A 21,417-nucleotide genomic window follows, 5' to 3' on the forward strand; every position below is an offset into this window, starting at 1 on the left:
TTTGTCAGAATTGTTAAGGAGCCTAATCTTTATTCTGTCATTCCATTTATCTGATGGTTGGAATAGCATTACTAAAAGGTAAGCTTGTCGAACAGAACATTAGCTGGTCCCTAGGCTGCCCAGAGCATGGTATCAAACTGACCCTATTCAGACCCTAGGATCGTGTACTGATCTAATTCTGTGTGTCACTCTGTATTCTCTGTTTATCAAATTCAATCTATATTAATTGATTGGATGTCTAGAAGGTTATGTAATTAGGGAATTCCAGCAATATAACAGGTTAAACCAGTGACACTGTTGCAGTGATACTGGGTAGATATAAGGGAACAGGAGAGAGGACAAGAACACCTGCTCACTTGAACAAACAGAGAGCTGAAAGCAAAGATGCTGAGACTTGAGTGTGTATTCGTGACCCTGGTCTTGTACATAAAAGGTAAGGTATTTGCAATGATAACTCTTAGCTCATATAATTCATGTTAAATATTCTGTAACAGCAGGGTCAACCTCACATTTTCTGACACATATTCCTTTTTTACTTTCAGGTTCCCATTCTCAGCTCAGTGGTAGGTACTTCTATTTATCTCCCTCAATGTTTTCTGAAGGCATTTCTATTCCTTTCTTTTATTCAGTCAGATCCTGATGACATTCATTGACACTGGGACTATAACTGATGTTTTTATTTCAGAATGTGGAACTGCACCTTTTAACACCCGTATTGTGGGTGGACAGAATACCACAGATGGGTCGTGGCCATGGCAGATTAGTTTACAGAGCCCTCTGTATAATGGCCATTTCTGTGGAGGATCACTAATCAACAAAGACTGGGTTCTGACAGCAGCCCACTGTTTATCCAGGTACAATTTTACAGATAACACTGCACTAATATTTCTCAGAAGGCTAATTAAACAAACGACTAAACACTTTGATTTCTTTCTTTATCCTTTCAGCGCTAGCATGTCTAGCCTGACTGTGTATTTGGGGAAACAGACTTTAAAAGGCTCTAATCCCAATCAAATTGCAAGAAGTGTTAAACAGGTGATCATTCACCCCAGCTACAACAGTGCAACTCAGGACAATGACATTGCCCTTCTGCTTCTGAACTCCTCTGTCACCTTCACAAACTTCATCAGACCAGTGTGCCTTGCAGGGCAAGGCAGCAGTTTTCCAGATGGCACCAAGTGCTGGATTTCAGGCTGGGGAAGCATCGCATCTGGAGGTAACATACATACACATGCACACATACACAGGTCCCTGGGCACAAGGAAACTTTTCTCATATTGTACAACAAATTAAAGTCATAGAGGTGTTTTATTTAAATGGACATATTGGTGTCTGCTGTTCTTGAACCTGAAGCCAGGTTTCAAGAAAGCAGGACAAATCAGAGCATTGTTGGCTTATTGCAGCCAAACTGGCGTATAATTTGTTACCTTTTGTAAGATATGTTGTGTATGTTTTTGTGTGTAGTGCAACTGCCATCTCCTGGTGTGCTGCAGGAGGCAATGGTGCCCACTGTCAATAAATATATTTGTGATTTTCTACTTGGATATGGATCCATTACCACAAACATGATCTGTGCGGGTTATCTCCAAGGAGGCACAGACACCTGCCAGGTAAACACAGAGTCACAGATACAACGTGAACAAATATCTGAAAAATACAATGTAGATTAACCTTATATTGTCAACATAATAGAATTTGTTGTGGTCCCAGCAAAAGTTCTCTCTTTTTAAAGGGGGATTCTGGAGGTCCGTTGGTGACTAAGAAGGGTGCAGTCTGGATTCAGACTGGTATCACTAGCTGGGGTGAAGGCTGTGCTCAAGCCTTCGCACCTGGTGTGTATACTCTGGTGTCTCAGTTCCAGACCTGGATATCCAGTGTCACCAATCAAAATCTACCTGGCTTTATCACGTAAGATATTATTTGGTCATGAACATTAAATATGGGTATGATTCATTGATTGAAAGCAAATGACTCACTAACACTTGTTCATAACATGTCCTTGTGTCTTGACAGATACTAACACAGTGGAACAACCGGTGGCTGTACTGATGGTTCAGGCAGAAAGGAAGCATCTTAATTTACCAATGACATTTATTATGTTATATACAATGTATAAATATTAATTATAGATGTCTATTTATTTTTTTACAGAGATGATTCTAAAAAATTGCCAAGACATGACATTGTAATATAAGTTTGATTTTAATGATAATAAATGTTGTGATGGTACTAAATGTACAGGGTATTACATATTTTGTTATATGTTATGACGTTCAATGTTTAATTTACTGTTCATACAGTACAATTAAAGAGTTTATCAGTGTAAATCTTTTGGTTTGGTTTAAACATCATTTCATGTGGCTTAAATATTGAAAATATTTTATAAATAAACATTCTATAGAGTCTAAAGCTATCTCAGACAATTAGATCATCTGACGTAAAGTATGTTTTGTTCATAATATACACACATTGTCAAACTACCAAATAAAATAAATTTCCATATATAATGAAAATGCACATAGTTTAACATCTTTAATGGATCACCATCTGACCCCACAGATCATGGTTGTGTCTCCTTGTACTAGGTCCACAGGCAGCCTGAAGTAATTTTTCTGATTAAAGATTAATTCTGGATGGACTTTCTATTACATCATGTGCAGCAGTAAAAGACTTTGGCATGATTATTGACACCGGCCTCTCATTTGAAGCTTGTGTAGATAATATCACAGGTGTAGCCTTCCTTTATCTACTACATGATGCAGACACACTACAGTAGTTCATGCATTGTCACATCTAGGTTGGATTATTGTAATGTTTTAATGTGTAGATGTTCCCGTAGGAGCATAAACAAGCTCCAGTTAGTCCAGAACACAGCAGCTAGAGTTCTAATTAGAACCAGAAGATATGAACATATCACCTCTATCTTATCCACATTGCATTGGCTCCCTATGAAATTTAATATTGCTGGTCAGTATGGGGTGCTCTATGAGGTCACAGAGGAGTTGAAAACATTTTAATTGGACATTGTGACCATTCAGTGGAATGTGATCAGTTGGAATCAACAGGGAACAGGAAAGCTACTTGTTCCTTTCAAGCATAACTAACTGTACAACCTATGAACCATGTTCTTAAAATTTTTATTCAATATTTCAATCAGATAAACAGTCTTTGGGTAGTGAGCTCTGGTGAGGATCATTTTCACCCCCAACAATTTAAAAAGTGCCCATTACATTAGCATAGTACCTGGTCCAGCAGAACTAATACAATGTAGTACATTATATGGTCAGAGGTATGTGGACACCTGACCATTGAAAATCTTATTCCAAAACCATTGAAATTAATCAAGAATGTCATGCAAAGATTGCTTCTACTGTATTATACAGACACAACACCAGACGTTCAGAGAACAGAGAGAAAATAACCTATCTTACCTAAAACTAATTCTCACCACCTCTCTCTTACCCGCAGCAACCTCCACTCTGTCTCCCCTTCTTCTGTAGCTTCTGGCACTCTTTCTTCTCTTCTGATCCCGAGTCCTTTTCCTCACTACCCTTGGACTCAGCCACATTTTCCTCTTCTCTCTTTCCTCAACCATGGACTTTCTCTGCCCTCTGTCCACTAAACCCAAGAAAACTTCTTGTTCTGCTCCTTGGCTTTCACATGCATTGTGCAACAATCAAAGAGAGCTAAGATCATCCGAGAGAAAGTGGAAAAAAATACTCTCCACTGGTGTCCCACACTCAGTACTTGGTCCTCTTCTTTTCTCCCTGTATACTCACTTTCTTGGTGAATTTATTTCCTCACACGGGTTCTCTTGCCACTGCTATGCTGATGATACACAACTTATCTTGTCTTTCCCACCCTCAGATACCACAGCTTCTGTTCGGATCTCAGCATGTCTGTCAGACATATCATCGTGGATGATGGCTCATCAGTTAAAGCTCAATCCTAGCAAAACTGAACTTCTGATCATCCCAGGTCATTCATCCTTAAGTCATGATCTTGCTATATCCCTGCATAACAATCTGATCTCCCCTTCAGTCATAGCTTGCAACCTTGTGGTAACCACGGACAGTCAACTGTTCTTGATGCTAATGTGACTCGCTCATGTCGGTTACTTCTCCACAAGATTAGAAGGATTTGGCAATTTTTGTCCACACAGGCTGCACAAGTACTTGTTCAGTCTTTTGTCATCGCAAGACTGGACTACTGCACCTCTCTGTCAGGTCTACCTATGAATGCAATCCGTCCTCTGCAAGTGATCCAAAATGCAGCTACACAATTTGCTTTCAACCTGCCTAAGTTCCTGCATACCACCCCAGTGCTGCAATCCCTCCACTGGCTTCCGGTAGCTGCAGTCATCAGATTCAAAACACTGATGTTTGCTTGCCTACAAAGCCAAAAATGGACCTGCTCCCTCTTACCTGGCTGTTTTCAAACGATGGTTGAAGACCTACTTATTCATGAAACACTTCAACTAGCACTTTCTTACCTGTTTCTTGTATGCATGTATTAAAAAATAAATAAAAAACTTTGAACAGTGATTTATGCTCATGGAATCTTAAGCATGTTAAACTAGTGAATGTATTCGATGATAGAGACTTAAGCATTTTTGTACGTCACTCTGGATAAGGGCATCTTAATGCTGTAAATGTAAATGTAGAGTATTGACTTGTCACAACCGGGAGGAGGAAGACAGACCCAGATACCGGATAGCTTCAAATAAACAGGTTTAATAAATAATAAATACAAAACAGGAACAAAGACAAAAACTAAACAGGAAAAAAGGACGAGGGTACACTAACAATGATTCTGCACTGCCATCGGCAACGCAGCCCGGTTAAATAGACATAACTATTAATACATAGGGAACAGGTGTGTAGAGACTGGGAGAAGTAAACAAAGGCGGGGCAGACATGTGACACAGAACATAAACAAAAGCACATGGCCAAAAGTCCAGGCTAAGTCCTGACATGACTGTTGTTCAGAGAAGGCCTGGAGTGAAATGGTTGTTCCAATTCATCCCAGAAGTTTTCAGAGGGTTAATATATTTCATAATTCTCTATTCTATTTAGGCTTTGTTGTATTTATGATAATTGTGCATAATCACCTTGTTTGGTATATAAGTAACCTGGCCTAGATATCATTACACTAATTATCTTCCATTAAATAACTACTTGCAGTTATACAGTTATTACCTGCATGAACCTCTTGTTTCCTGAGTCATATCTGGATGTGACCTAGCAGATTTCTGACACAGTGGCACACTTCTATATATTTTGTAAACTGACTTACTGCTCGGTGTAATTATGACTATTATTATAGAGTTAGGTTGTTGGTAGTTGGAGATCATGCTTGCCTGTCTTCAAAACTTGAGAGCCCTGGAACTCCTCATGCTTTTCAACTTGGACTCCAGGCCTTCTAAGCAAAAAAAGGACAATGATCAATCATTTTATACAAGTATTTTTTATGTTTTTATGTTTCTAATAAAACCCATCACACGTCCTGTGCAGAAGCAACATGCACTCGATGAGTGACTTTATCCATGGACATCCAGGACTGATCTTTCATCAAAGGCTTTGACTGAATACTGAAAGTTCCTTGTCTCTTGCTAAAGGTTCAGTTCCTGAGGACGTCTGGTGAATACACCTTACATGAACTGTGTATGTGTATTTTATACCCATAAATATCTAACCTTCCCAGAAATATGATTATATTCTGACAAAGTAAGCTTTTCTCTGATTTCTTGAGGCATGTAAAAGACCATGAACATTGAAAATCTTTATTTTATATCTGAAAAAGCTTTGTAAATACGTAGACCCAGCAAGTACACAGAGAAATGATTGCACCAGGACAGTTTGTGAAATATCATAGTGCCATTCAAAACTTGAACACACCCACATAACACATATTCTAGTAATGGTGTCACAACTTTCATTCCAAGATACAAACAGGCTGTTTTTCTTGTATTGCTTTATCGTAAACTATTATAGCTTTCCTGCATGCAGTTATATAATGTGTGATAATCCTGCTTTTTATGTAGTGACTTCTCCAAAAGATATGTTGTTTTTCTTTATCTTGTAGACTTTGACCTGTAAGATGTTTTTATCATTTCTCTTCCTGTAATAATTTATTTAAAAAATAGGAATGTCGTGCCACTGGTTAAATGGCATTCCTGTAGTAGTGTGTCCTTTAATTATATTATTTGGTTTTGGCTTGTGTGCAGTAATATATCTGGGCCAACTAATCATTTGATTTCAATCCTCGCGTCAGGCATGTTGACATTGCCATAACTACGTACAAAATTATATGTGTAAATGATAAATTATTGTGTAATGTGTAAATTATTGTTTTTTTGTAATTTATTTAAAAGTCAAATGAACATAAATTTAAAAAAAAAGAATACCCAGGAGTGGCAATACCCTGTCAATAATTTTAGGCTTTATCAGGTTAAGAGTGTATAAAAATAAAATATAAGAAAATACAAGAAGTTTGTTCCAGCGTAGCTGGATATGTGACAATTACTTTGGGTTCATCAGAGTCAAGAAGAACAAAGCATTTTTGCTCAAGCATTTTATACTGTTTTCCTCTGTAGTTTAAATGAGGTTTAAATGTTTACTGAGCGTAAGAACTGAGTGTCTCCCAAATGGCTGGGATACACATTGTTGTCTAGCCAGATGTCTTTAAATCAGGGGTGTCAAACTCAGGCCCGGGGGCCAAATTTGGCCCGTGGTGTAATTATATTTGGCCCACGAGGCAAGATCAAATTACTATTAGAGCTGGCCCGCCGGTATTATACAGCTCCCGTTTGGTGGACGCGACCGCTGTTGCAAGCCAGGCAAGTCATCCATCCACATGTTTTACGCGCCTTTCATTACGCACCCAACTTGGTAGCGATCCGTGTTTCGGCAGGAAACCCCACCTCCCCGTGTCTCTCTCCCAGACCACGCCACAACCTTATTACTACAACTGTCACCGTGTTACCCATTCCCAAAAATGGCAAAAAGAAAGGCAGAAAATAGAAATTTTCTGGACAGGTGGGAGGCAGAATATCTGTTTACATATGTAAAAGACAGACCTGTTGGTCTTGTTTGTGGAGCCAAAGTGTTTGTAACTAAGGAGTACAACATTAGACGACACTATGAAACAAAACACCAGAACAAGTATAAGAACCTGGACATGACTCAAAGGAGCCAGAAAGCAGAGGAGATGAAAAGAAGTTTGGTTTCACAACACAATGTGTTCAAAAAAGTCACATCACAATGTGAAGCTGCTGTAAAGGCTAGTTATATTGTGACAGAAGAAATCGCAAAATCAGCCCGGCCTTTTAATGAGGGAGAGTTTGTAAAAAAGTGCATGATGAAAGTTTGTGACCAAGTGTGCCCAGAGAAAAAACAAGCTTTTTCAAACGTGAGCCTGAGCAGGAACACAGTAGCTGCAAGGTGAAGCAATCCTCTCCAGAAGCATGGCATAGGCTCAGCTGGCAATCTGGGGTTTTGAGTCAGCTGGAGGTTTCTGTAAAAGTATAACAGAGAGATACAGTCCATTAGTTCCATCAGGCATGCCCCCTTACCTCCCTTTAGCCACTGAGCCTAGCTTTCTGCGGTGCTCTCCTCCTGAAGAGTGAATGCTTCAGCGGCGCTCCTGATTGTCCCATGCTTTTGGCGGGAGTTTCTTCCACCCCGCGTCACTCTCATTCCCAGCAGCGCTGACAATGGTACTGAAGTTTGAGAAATCACGCTCAGCGCCGCTGGCCTAGTTACCCTGGCTTTGGTGTCCTTCGCCTTAGCCATCCAGAAAAAAGGGGTGTGGTCCGTCACAAGGGTAAAGTGCCGCCCTGCTAGGTAATACCGGAGGTCCTAGATGGCCCACTTGATCGCCAGGGCTTCCTGTTCCACTCCGGCGGGGGTCAGTTTCCAGTGCTTTTACCCATCAAACTCCTGCGAAAGAACATCCCCGTTTCGGACGCATCCATTTGCAGCGTGAGGATGATCAAAATCCAGATTCCGCAGTACTGTGTGCGTGGGTGGCGGAATACCTGTTCTGTGCCATCTGTCCAGTGCACCCAGGCCGGCTGACCTTTATTGGTTAGATCTGAGTTGGGGGCAAAATTAGGCACAAAATGTCTGTAATAGCCCACCAATCCCAAAAAGGCCCGTACCTGTTTCTTTGTAGTGGGTCAGGGGTATTCTCTCATGGCCTGGACCTTTTTCTTTTGGGGCTTCAGCAGCTCGGAACCGATGCAATATCCCAGTTACTGGGCCTCGGACAGCCCCAGGTGGCACTTTTGGGGATTTGTCAGATGGAACAGTTGGTTGGACCAGGTGGAGGAGTGGACTATGACATCGTCTAGGTAGGCGGCAGCGAAAGCTTGGAGCAGTTAGAGGACAATGTCCATGAGGTGCTGGAAAGTGGCCGGCACCCCATGTAGGCCAAAAGGAAGAACCCGGTACTGCCAGTGGCCATTAGCAGTGCTGAATGCCGTGTTAGGATCACCTGCCAAATGCCCTTTGTCAGGTCGAGGGTGGAAATGAACCGGGCCTTCCTCAAGCACTCCACCAGGTTGTCCACTTGAGGGAGGGGACAGCTATCGAAATCCGAGATCTGGTTGAGCCTCCAGAAGGCGTTACAGAGGCGAATTTAGGCATCAATGGGGCTTGACCAAGAGCTGGCGGACTCCTCAATAATCCCTTCCTTCAACATTCATTCCATTTCCTCCTTGATAGCATCATGGCCGGCTTCCAGGACCCTGTATGGCCGCTGTCGTACCACCACCCCAGGAGGGGTCTTGATCTCATGGTGCACCAGCTCTGTATGTCCTGTTGTGTTGTGCTGTTGGGCTGGTGTGAGATCATCTACCCTTCTTACCAAGGAACACTCTTGTGGATCTGTGTGGAGGGAAGCAAATGCAGACACCACAACCGGCGGGGGAATCCATTTTTTCAAAATGTTGATGCAATATAATTGAGTGTCTGCGTGCTTACCTGGTTGTAGCGGCTCTACTCAGCTCTTCCTGAGTGACCGAGCTCCTCACCCTATCTCTAAGGCAGCGCTCAGCCACCCTATGGAGGAAACTTGTCCTTTCGGTCATGACCCAAAGCTCATAGGTGAGAGTAGGAACATAGATCGACTGGTAAATAGAGAGCTTCGCCTTGCAGCTCAGCTCTTTCTTTACCACAACAGACCAGTATATCGACCACATCACTGCAGAGGACATACTGATCCGCCTTTCGATCTCCTGCTCCGTCCTTCCCTCACTCGTGAACAAGACCCCAAGATACTTAAACTCCTCCACTTGAGAAAGGAGCTCGCCACCGACCTGAAGGGGAAAAGCCAACCTTTTCTGGCTGAGAACCATGGCCTCGGACTTGGAGGTGCTGATTCTCATCCCTGCCGCTTCACACTCTGCTGCAAACCGTCCCATTGCATGCTGAAGGTCCTGATTTGATGAAGCCAACAGGACAACATCATCTGCAAAAAGCAGAGATGAATTCCTGTGATCCCCAAACCGGACTCCCTCCAGCCCCCGACTGCGCCTAGAAATCCTGTCTATATAAATAATGAACAGGACCGGTGACAAAGGGCAGCCCTGCGGGAGACCAACATGCTAGTGTGAACTAGTGTTAATTTCGTCAGACGAGATGAGACGGAATATGTTCGTCAACAACCTTTTTTTCATGACTAAGACGAGACGATGACAAGACTGCACCACTGTCCAAAAATGCTGACTAAGACTAAATTAACATGCAATATTGTTGATGAAAAAAGACGAGGCGAAAATGTTTTGTATAAAATAAAAACTAAGATAAAATCTCTCTTCATTTTCGTCTACAATTGTCTCTGCTTTTTCATCAGCTGTTACGCCTTTAAAATATTCAGAACAAGTTCACGGCTTCGCGCTGTGTAGAAAGAATTTGTCCAAACGCCGCTCAAAAAAAAAATAATCCTGAGCGCAAGTCCACCATCTAGGCAGGCTTTTTGTGTTAAATTATATTTCCTGTCGCTGCACAGGCTCTTTTATTGTACATGACAGCTTATGTCCCGATGAACGGTCTTTGCATTACGATTAAAAAAGCAGTATCAATAAAGTAAAAAATGTGATGTGCAGTCAAGTTCAAGTGAAACATATGTGAAACACTTTTTTTTTTACTGAAATGTTTATCAGTAATAATCTCAGTAATAATGTGTTATTTTAAAAAAAGACAAATTTTTTGACTAAAACTGGACTAAAATGACGAGACTTTTATTCGACTAACACTTGACTAATAAAAAAAGATATGTGAATGACTAAATATGACTAAAACTAACAAGGACATGTGGCAGAAGACTAAGACTAAATTAAAAATAGGTGACGAAATTAACACTACCGGGAACAAGTCTGACTTACTGCCGGCAAAGTGAACCAAACTTCTGCTCTGGAAATATAGGGACCGGACAGCCCTTAGCAGAGGGCCCCGGACCCCATACTCCTAGAGCAGCCCCACAGGTCGCCACGAGGGACACAGTCAGATGCCTTCTCCAGATCCACAAAGCACATATAAACAAGTTGATAGATCTATATTAGAAGTGTGTGTATGTGGTGTCAGTCTGTGCAGTCCATACAGATGATGTGCGTGTGTATGTTGTGCTCAGTACAGTTCAGTTCAGTTATTAAGGAGTCTGATGGCTTGTGGGAAGAAACTGTTACACAGTCTGGTCGTGAGGGCCTGAATGCTTCGGTACCTTTTTCCAGACCGCAGGAGGGTGAAGAGTGTGTGTGAGGGGTGTGTGGGGTCATCCACAATGCTGTTAGCTTTGCGGATGCAGCGTGTGGTGTAAGTGTCCATGATAGAGGGAAGAGAGACTCCAATGATCTTCACAGCTGTCCTCACTATCCGCTGCAGGGTCCGAGATGGTGCAGTTCCCAAACCAGACAGTGATGCAGCTGCTCAGGATGCTCTCAATGGTCCCTCTGTAGAACATGGTCAGGATGGGGGGAGGGAGATGTGCCTTTCTCAGCCTTCGTAGGAAGTAGAGACGCTGTTGGGCTTTCTTGGTAATGGAGCTGGTGTTGAGTGACCAGGTAAGGTTCTCCGCTAGATGAACACCAAGAAATTTGGTGCTCTTGACGATCTCTACCAATGATCTATCGATGTTCAGCAGAGAGTGGTCACTCTGTGCCCTTCTGAAGTCAACAACCATCTCTTTAGTTTTATTAACATTCAGAGACAGGTTGTTGGTTCTACACCAGGTAGTTAGCTGTTGCACCTCCTCTCTGTATGCTGAAACATCGTTCTTGCTGATGAGACCCACCACAGTCGTGTCATCGGCAAACTTGATGATATGGTTTTATCTGTGAGTGAACAGCAGTGGACTTAGCAAGCAGCCTTGAGGAGCTCCAGTGTTCAGTGTGGTTGTGTTGGAGATGCTGTTCCCGATCCGGAATGACTGAGGTCATCCAGTTATGAAGTCCAGGATCCAGTTGCAGACGGAGGTGTTTAATCCCAGCAGGCTCAGCTTCCCAATCAGGTGCTGAGGGATAATTGTGTGATTACAATTAGTTACAATTAATTGTAATTGTGTGATTACAATTGGGTAATTCTTTATTGTCCAGATGAGTGAGGGCTAAATCGAGGGCTATGGCAATGGCATCGTCTGTGGAGCGGTTTGGACGATATGCGAGCTGTAGGGGATCCAGTGAGGGTGGTAACTGGGTCTTGATGTGCCTCATGACGAGCTTCTCGAAGCACTTCATAACTATGGGTGTGAGTGCGACAGGACGATAGTCATTGAGGCAGGACACTGTAGACTTCTTTGGGACGGGGACAATGGTGGTAGTCTTGAGGCACATAGGAACAACGGCTCTGCTCAGTGAAATGTTGAAGATGTCCATAAAGACATCCACTAGCTGTTCTGCACATTCTCTGAGCACCCTGCCAGGAATGTTGTCTGGACCAGCAGCCTTCCGTGGGTTAACTCTGCATAGAGATCTCAGGTAAAGCGGTCTTGTAGTTTGTGACCGCCTATATGCCCTGCCACATGCGCCGGGTGTCTCTGCTGTCCTGGAAGTGGCTGTGGATTGTCTGGGCGTGTGCGCGCTTTGCCTCTCTGATGGCTCGGGACAGTTTGGCCCTTGCTGTTCTTAGGGCCACCCTGTCCCCTCTTCTGAAGGCTAGGTCTCTAGTCCTCAGCAACGCATGCATGTTAGCAGTCATCCATGGCTTCTGGTTGGAGCGTGTAGTGATGGTCTTGGAGACAGTCAAGTCATCAATGCACTTGCCGATGTAACTGGTCTCTGCTGACATGTACTCCTCCAAGTTGACGGAGTCACCGTTGGCTGCAGCCTCCCTGAAGATATTCCAGTCAGTGCACTCAAAGCAGTCCTGAAGAGCAGAGGTGGCTCCTGCTGGCCAGGTTTTCACCTGCTTCAGAACCGGTTTAGTGCGTCTGATGAGTGGTCTGTATGCTGGAATTAGCATAACAGTGATGTGGTCTGAGTAGGCGAGGTGGGGATGGGGCTTCGCACGGTACGTGCCGAGAATGTTTGTGTAAACAAGATCAAGCGTGTTCTCACCTCTCGTAGCAAAGTCCACATGTTGATGGAATATAGGGAGCACTGACTTGAGATTTGCATGGTTGAAATCTCTGGCTATGATAAACAGTCCGTCGGAGTGAACATTCTGCAGATCACTAATAGCTCTGTATAGCTCACTTAGCGCCTCTTTAGCATTAGCGCTAGAGCTAGGAGGAATGTAAACTCTGACAATGAAAACAGTAGTAAATTAACGTGGTAAATAAAATGGCCTGCATCTAGCAGTCACAAACTCCACTGATGATGAGCAGTAAGTAGAAACAAGCACAGAGTTCTTGCACCATTCCGTGTCTTACCATACAGAGCTGCATTTCTGTGGGCTCTAAATAAAGTTAGCCGTCCAGCTGAATGGCGGAGTCCGGAAGTCTGTTGCTGAGCCACGTCTCCATGAAAACAAACAAGGCAGCAGTTTCTAATCTCTCGCCATGTAGATTGTTTGAGTCGGATGTAGTCCAATTTATTGTCCATGGAGCAAACGTTGGCTAGTAGAATGGACGGGAGAGCCGGCCGGCTAGGGTTTGTTTTTAGCCTAACATGGACACCAGCCCGCTTACCACGCTTCCTCTACCTCGCCGCTTTTGGCGTCCCCTCTCCTGGTCTCTGGTATCAGGCGACACCGGGGACTGGAGGCCTGGTCTCTGCAGCAAGCCAAGGTCACATAGCCTATCCAGTACATCATCGTGCAGGTTGGTTGTTACACGATTTCTGTACTTTATTAGGTCCTGGTGGTTGTATACATGAACACCGCTGTCTCTGGCATCCTTGTAGTAGCAATGGTCGGGCTACAAAACTTAAAAAACGTAAATAGCACCGTATTGAATCCGGAGAGGCCGTTGTGTGCTACTGCCGTGTCGCCATCTTGGAAGAAGACCCTCTTTAGGAACTCCATTTGACTCAGGCTGGTGTAATTTGTGCCAACATGAAGAACAACAGCTCCAGTGTTCTTGCTCAGGATCCCAGGTACCTGTGCAGCGACACCAAGGACATGAGCACCAGGTAAACAGCAAGTGCGTACCTTAACTGCTACCACAGTAGCATGGACGTGGCGGATGATGGAGTCTCCAATGATCACGACTCGCATTCCATCTCGTGAAGGGGTGCAAAGTGCTTCTGGGTGTAGATCTCAACAATGGCGGACGAGGGGGAGAGGTCTTTGACTGGAGCCAGGCTCACATCTTCCACTGCTGTGCTGGGCCGGGACAGAGATATACACAGAGTAGTGGTGGAGGAAGTACCAATTTTGCACCAGGAATTTATCTGAGACAGGTGAGCAAGTTGATTGTGCTTGAGTGCTGATGGTGTGGGGAAACCCTCACTCAGCCATCATAATGAGCTGTGAGAGAGTGGTGTCCTCCTTCATGCAGGCTTGGAGTGTGCAATTCAATCCCTCTCAGAAATGAGAGCTTTCAGAGAGGCATCATTCCAGCAACTCTTCACAGTGAGCGTGAATGTGAAATTTGATGGCATAATCAGCCGTCATGTCAGACCCCTGACAAACTGGACTGCAATGTCATGACCCCAGCAGGACACTCAAATATTTCTCGTATTTAGACGTGTAAAATATGGGTAGGAAGTCTTTATCTGGGGGTTGGAGTCCCATGCTGCTGAAGCCCAGTTGAGAGCTTTGTGAACAGGGTGAGGAGGAAATTGGCACATTTGGTCGAGTGTCGCAAAGAAAACCTTGCATTGGAAACCCCTTACAGAGATCTGCTAAGCTGTTGAACGTATAAGAAATGACCATGCAGGCAGATTTAGCTCTGGCTGCGGGCATTCTATAGTGACCCTGAAAGAGGTGGCTAGTAGTGGTTTGAAAGGCAGGCGGTTGTTCCTGATAAATGGAAAGAAGTTCGGCCAGGTGGGCTGCGATGACATGGAGTTGGTCAACATCTCTTGGATCTTGGGCAAGTGAAGTATTCTGTGAGTAATATGCAGATGTGGGGTTTGTAGGATCCATGAGCAGTTTTAATGTATAGGCAGAGGCAAACAATCCAAAACAATGAGCAAAAGCAGGATCGGTGAACACAGGCAAAAGGTCATATAACCCAGTAAAGCAGTCCGCAGAGGACAGTTACCAAAATGAGGGTCAAACAAGGGTATGCAGTGTAATCTAACAAACATTTTTTCTCTGTGCATATCGTGTATATTGAGTTCACAAACCCAAAAGTAACCTGGAAGCGTTAGAACTCCTGTGAGGGCTCGTTCAGGTGGGTTGGAGGGGAATTTGTAAAATGCAATGTTACATGTGGTTTAGTTATATAAACACGCATCTCAAAACAGAGCACATTTAAAAAAAAATATTAAAAATAGAAAAATACAAAACCACAATTCTGCCAGTTCAAAATGACACTGATTTATAGGCTGCTCAGAAGCTCTTGTGTACACAATTACACTTGACTATATAGAGCTGTAAAAAAAAAAAAAAGGAAATGATTCATAACTCCGATCTCTGGTGTTTATAACGATTTATAATCTTAATCTAGTCTTCTGGAGACTTGAGAATAGAGCAGAGCCTTACATTTCAAAAGGACAGTGACCCTAAGCACACTGAAAAAGCAACACTGGAGTGTATTAAAAGGGCAAAAGTACAGAGCTCAGTGTGGACCAGAATCTGTGATAAGACAAAGGCAGGGCTCTCAATTTTTGAAGACAGGCAAGAGTGATATTTCCAGTGCATTCCGTAGCATTCAGTAGTGCTACATTCCGAACCTTGAAGCACTACTGATATGTGGGAAATTTATATAACATATTTCATGTACATAATTATCTAATTATATAATGAATTGAGTAAAACTACACTAATTGTCTTCCTCATTACACAGACTAGTCTGGAGATCCCCAATATAATCCAGTCCTGTTTAATAACATCAACATTTCCTCAATGTTTACTTCAAAAGTCTGCTGCATTCCTTTGAGATGAAATTACAGTATGTGATTAGAGAATTCTAAAATCCCTACAGATTTTTTTTACAATTTAGAGTATCTTCTATTAGAGTATTGTAATGCTAATGCTGTGTTCAAATTAACGTGCTATACACAGCTCAACATATTTTTAATAAGATCAACATAACTATAAAACTATTGTCATCTATTTGAAAAATGTAGAACAAAGTGTTTGGGGATCAATAAATATTCAAATATACACTCACCGGCCACTTTATTAAGGTACACCTTACTAGTACTGGGATGGACCCCATTTTGCCTTCAGAACTGCCTTAATCCTTTGTGGCATAGATTCAACAAGGTACTGGAAACATTCCTCTTAGATTTTGGTCCATATTGACATGATAGCATCACGCAGTTGCTGCAGATTTGTCGGCTGCACATCCATGATGCTAATCTCCCGTTCCACCACATCCCAAAGGTGCTCTATTGGACTGAGATCTGGTGACTGTGGAGGCCATTTGAGTACAGTGAACTCATTGTCATGTTCAAGAAACCAGTCTGAGATGATTCGCGCTTTATGACAAGGCACGTTATCCTGCTGAAAGTAGCCATCAGAAGATGGGTACACTGTGGTCATAATGGGATTGACATGGTCAGCAACAATACTCATGTAGGCTGTGGCGTTGACACGATGCTCAAATGGTACTAATGGGCCCAAAATGTGCCAAGAAAGTATCCCCCACACCATTACACTACCACCACCAGTCTGAACCATTGATACAAGGCAGGATGGATCCATGCTTTCATGTTGTTGACACCAAATTCTGACCCTACCATCCAAATGTAGCAGCAGAAATCAAGACTCATCAGACCAGGCAACATTTTTCCAATCTTCTATTGTCCAATTTTGGTGAGCCTATGGGAATTGTAGCCTCAGTTTCCTGTTCTTAGCTGTCAGGAGTGGCACCCGGTGTGGTCTTCTGCTGCTGTAGCCTATCCGCCTCAAGGTCGACATGTTGTGCATTCAGAGATGCTCTTCTGCATACCTCGGTTGTAACGAGTGGTTATTTGAGTTACTGTTGCCTTTCTATCATCTCAAACCAGTCTGGCCATTCTCTGACCTCTGGCATCAACAAGGCATTTGCGCCCACAGAACTGCCGCTCACTGGATATTTTCTGTTTTTCGGACCATTCTTTGTAAACCCTAGAGATGGTTGTGCATGAAAATCCAAGTCGATCAGCAGTTTCCGAAATACTCAGACCAGCCCGTCTGGTACCAACAACCATGCCACATTCAAAGTCACTTAAATCATCTTTCTTCCCCATTCTGCCGCTCCATTGTTGCCATGTGATTGGCTGATTAGAAATTTGCGCTAATGAGCAGTTGGACAGGTGTACCTAATAAAGTGGCTGGTGAGTGTATATATGGTTTGAAAATGTAGACTGGGTTATATGTATTCACACAGTCCAGCTACATCATGGCTGATATAATTTGGGAAGATTTTTTTTCTGCTAGTTTCTTACCCTCCTACATTTCTTGTGTGAGGAGACACTCATGTGGTGTAGAGGATATGTGCATCAGAGTTGTAAGAGGAAGTGATGCAATATAAAGACAGACCTGATATTTTGGGGACTGTTCACTGGAGCTGCTGAAAAAAAGGTGGGGTTTGTTATACATATTTTCGCATGAAAACACTCACAACCTTTTACCAAAACAAATCTTGAACAACAGGAAGTGGCATCAGTATATAATGCATTCACAAAATGCAGAGATGCCAGCATCAACAAATTAGTTGTAGCATTTTTGCAGTTTCTGAACCCAGTGAATGGAACACATTTACTGGCCAAAGACTGCTTACTGCTTCACTGCTTACTATATTCAGATGTAGATTTATAATAGTGACCAAAACAGAAATGCCTGAAATAGGGTTAGTGTTATAGCTAAGGCTTTATATATGTATAATATATAATTTATATTTATCACATCATCAGGCTCAACAACGATTGTCCTTAGTTGTAAAAAAAAAAAATTCATACAATCTGAAATCTGCAACATTTATTTAAAATGTAAACATAACACTGTAAACATAGCCACAGTCATAAATGATTTAAAAAAGAAATCATCCTGATTACAAAGAGAGCATTTGGGGAATTGTTTTTAATCTATCCAGAATCTGGACAGTGACAATGAAGAATCTTAGAATGTCTTTTATTGTCTAAATAGTTTGCAAGAAGCTAGAAACAAAACTGATTTCATACATTAAAGACTTTTTCTAACGAGGCAATTATGTTTTTATTATTATTATTCCAAAATATGAACAGCACTAATTGAGTAATGGACACAAAGCTGCAGTGCCCTAAACAGAGCTCTTAAATGACCTCTTTTATTGTAATGTTGTAGAAATGTTTCACAGAAACTTTAATGCCAAGAATTTGTCAAGAATTCACAAAAGTGACTTGACTTCATGATAAATTTAACTCATTGATTATATACCATTGTAATAACTTGAGAGAGACAGATCTGGTCAAGAGGAAAATTTACTCAGGGGTAACCAGCAGCAAACCATACACACACATTTCACAAGTGGATTATATCTACAATTAACTTTTAACAATTAACAATTAATCATCTTCTTTGCTGTATTTAACCCAGGGCAAACGGCAATAGATTGCCCCCTACAGGTCAATCAACCATATCAACCATAGCTCTGAATATAATATCTCCTTCCCCCCCAAGTTTACAATATTTCTTCATAAATCACAATACAATAAACTTCATTCAACAATCATGTTACAATATAATTACTTTTTTTTTTTTTTTACTTCAGTTCATAATCTTTTAAATGACCAGGCTATTTCCTGGTTCTCTGTGACCGTCTCACAGCAGGGCTAAAGGATTTTGTCAGTGATTCAGTAGTTATCTCACCAGGTTGAGCAGTATCCCCAATTAATTCAAGGGGATTAGTCTCACTAGAAATGTCCTCATTCTATGTTCCATCAGTCTCTTTAGTCACTACAGGAGCCGAGTTATCAGAGAAGTCCAAATCAGGATGTTTACAGTCCATAACCTCCTCTGAAAGGTTCACAAGCAATTTCTTGAGAATTTGAGAACAAGAATTTGTTCCACATGTCTTTGGACCTCTTTCCCATCACCCAGCACCACTTTATAAGACAGTGGTCCAGTCACAGTCTCAATATGCCCCGGGAACCATTTTGGTCCATAAGTAAAATTCCGAACAATACTGGATCTCCAACACCAAAGGTACGTTCATGGGCCTTTCTGTCATGATGAACTTTTTGCTTTTGTTGTTGCTCCTGAATCTTCCCCGTTAAATCAGGATGTATAAAATCCAAAAAACATCGCAATTTCCGTCCATGCAACAGTTCAGCTGGAGAAATTCCTGTGGTGTTCTGAGGAGTAATCCTGTAACTGAATAACACTCGTGCCAATTTAGTTGCCATTGTTCCTTCAACACATTTTTTTAACATGCCTTTAACAATTTGTACAGCCCGTTCTACTAACCCATTACTGGAAGCATGATAGGGTGCAGAAGTAACATGTTGTACTCCATTTATTTTCAGGAACTCTTTGAATTCTGCACTCACAAAACAAGTGTTATTATCTGATACCATCAGTTCAGGTAGTCCATGGTTACTGAAGCTAGTACGCAAACATTCAATAGTTACAGTAGATGTAGCGGAGTTCACAGGATACACATCCATCCATTTTGAATGTGCATCAATCAAGAACATTTTTCCCATGAAGGGTCCTGCATAATCCACATGCAATCGTTGCCATGGTTTTTTGGGCCAATTCCAAGGATGCAGTGGAGCTACAGCGGGAACGTTTCTATGTTCTTGACAGATACGACAGGTTTTAACTAACCTTTCCACATCTTGGTCCAACTTAGGCCACCACACATAACTTCAGGCTAACTCTCATCCTAGCCACTCCAGGGTGACACTGATGCAGCTGTTTTAGGACTTCTTACCACACTGGGAATGATTACACGAGCCCCCCAAAGCACACAACCATCCTGTACACTTAATTCATCTTTTCTTGATGTGAATGGGTCAAACTCTGTTCCTATTAATTCCTGCAGGAATCCTCGTTGCACCATTTCTCTCACTCTGATAATACCGGATCTTTTTGTGTCCACCTTCTCACCTGTTCTGCTGTAATCAAGGTTATGTCTGCATTCTCCAGCATTAGTACTCTTTCCTCCTGTTCAGGGACAGATTTTGTTGGCAAGGGTAACCGACTTAGAGCATCTGCATTTGTATGATCTTTGCCAGGTTTGTAGATTATGTTGTATTCATATGCTCTTAATGTCACAGCCCATCGCTGGATGCTAGGAGATGACATCTGAGGAACAGATTTTAACTCATTAAACAAAGACAAGAGTTTATGATCTGTCACGATGGTAAACTTCCGACCATACATGGAAGCGTTGTAATCCGAACATTATAGCTAATCCTTCCTTGTCCAACTGCGAATAATTTCGTGAATTATGTCCGTGACATAAATCCAATGGGTCTTTCCCTACCATCCAGCATCTTATGCGAAAGAACGGCACCTAAGCCATAAGGAGAAGCATCACATGAAAAAAAATCACATCCTTCTGGAGGTCATAATGGACCAGAACTTGTACTGATTGTATCAATTTTTTAGACTGAACAAAGGCAGCTTCTTGTTTGCTAGCCCAGTGCCATTTTGAATCTTTGGGTAAAAATTTGTTATAGTAGTTTAACAGTCCCAAATAGGCCTTCAACTCAGTCACAGTCTTTGGCGAGGGAGCATTTTGAATAGCAGTCACTTTTTCGGGTACTGGATGTAGGCCAGTCCCATCTACTTTATGACCCAAGAACATTACCTCTCTTTCCATTAAAGTGCATTTACTCTGTTTCAAACCCAGTCCTACTCCTCCAACCATCTCAATACCCTGGCCAGCGTTTGGAGATGCACCCCATCGTTGTGACCGGTCACCAAGATATCATCCAGGAAAACTGCCACATAAGGAATACCTTGCAGTACTCCCTCCATTGTCCTTTGGAAGATAGCAGGACTGGAAGAAACTCCAAAGTGTAAAACAGGGTAAGTAAAAGAACCCCTTTTGGGTATTCACTGTGACATATTTCTTGGACTCTGCATCTAATGCAATCTGATGGTAAGCGTGACTCATATCCAGTTTGGTGAACTTCTGCCCTCCTGACAATAATGCAAACAGATCATCTAATTGAGGAATGGGGTACTGTTCCAACTTTGAAACTCGATTTACTGTTAGCTTGTAATCACCACACAGTCGTACTGTGTTATCAGGCTTTAAAACAGGCACTACAGGTGCAGCCCATTCAGAATGTTTAACAGGTTCTATGGTGCTTTCTCTTAACAGGCGTTCTATTTCAACTTCTACTTTTGCTTTCATTGCATAAGGAACTGGTCTGGCTTTGAAAAATCTGGGGATGGATTCTTTGTTTACATAAATCTTTGCTGGTGGACCGTTCCATTCACCCAACACCTCTTTGAACAATTCTGTATGTTTACTAAGTATGTCAGGCAAGGTTAAATTTTCATCCCCTTAAATCTTGTGTATAGCCTCCCATTTCATGCCCAGCTCCTTGATCCAACCTCTGCCAAATAAATTAGGTCCTGTTCCAGGCACTACCACTACTGCCAATTCCTATACTGTTCCCTTGTGTCTGACGACCACTTGTGCAGAACCCAACACTGGTATGGTTTGACCAGTATAAGTTTTTAACTTCAAAGAACAGGTCTTTAATTCTGGATTTTTATGTTCTTCCCATAATTTTGAAAAATTTGACCCATTCATTACAGTCATGCCACAGCCGGTATCCACTTCAAAAGGTATGTTTGAATCATTTACAGCCAATGTGATAGCCAGAGGAGCAACCTTAGGAATCTCTTCCAAACTGTACACTGTAAAAATACCTTCTTCATCAGA

General features: G+C 42.2%; 1 protein-coding gene and 1 pseudogene across 1 annotated transcript; one reads left to right on the forward strand and one right to left on the reverse strand.

Moving 5' to 3' along the window:
• The first annotated feature begins 337 nt into the window (after positions 1-337).
• LOC132844166 (serine protease 27-like) lies at positions 338-2,171 on the forward strand. The gene is made up of 7 exons (XM_060867365.1): positions 338-433; positions 543-563; positions 686-854; positions 948-1,216; positions 1,465-1,610; positions 1,733-1,908; positions 2,014-2,171. Exons 1-7 carry the CDS (start codon positions 385-387, stop codon positions 2,018-2,020), a joined length of 837 nt encoding a protein of 278 aa, XP_060723348.1. The 5' UTR covers positions 338-384; the 3' UTR covers positions 2,021-2,171.
• A 16,270-nt stretch (positions 2,172-18,441) lies between these two features.
• LOC132844077 (uncharacterized protein K02A2.6-like) lies at positions 18,442-20,028 on the reverse strand (annotated as a pseudogene).
• Between the last annotated feature and the right edge of the window lie 1,389 nt (positions 20,029-21,417).

The sequence above is a fragment of the Tachysurus vachellii genome, chromosome 4, assembly GCF_030014155.1.
Source record: "Tachysurus vachellii isolate PV-2020 chromosome 4, HZAU_Pvac_v1, whole genome shotgun sequence".
NCBI lineage: Eukaryota > Metazoa > Chordata > Actinopteri > Siluriformes > Bagridae > Tachysurus > Tachysurus vachellii.

Bases quoted from the DNA above. Each gene is read 5' to 3' on its own strand.
- LOC132844166 (XM_060867365.1), top strand. From the start codon at position 385: ATGCTGAGACTTGAGTGTGTATTCGTGACCCTGGTCTTGTACATAAAA. The intron at 855-947 runs GTACAATTTTAC...TTATCCTTTCAG, and splicing joins GCAGCCCACTGTTTATCCAG to CGCTAGCATGTCTAGCCTGA. The intron at 1,217-1,464 runs GTAACATACATA...TTTTGTGTGTAG, and splicing joins GGGAAGCATCGCATCTGGAG to TGCAACTGCCATCTCCTGGT.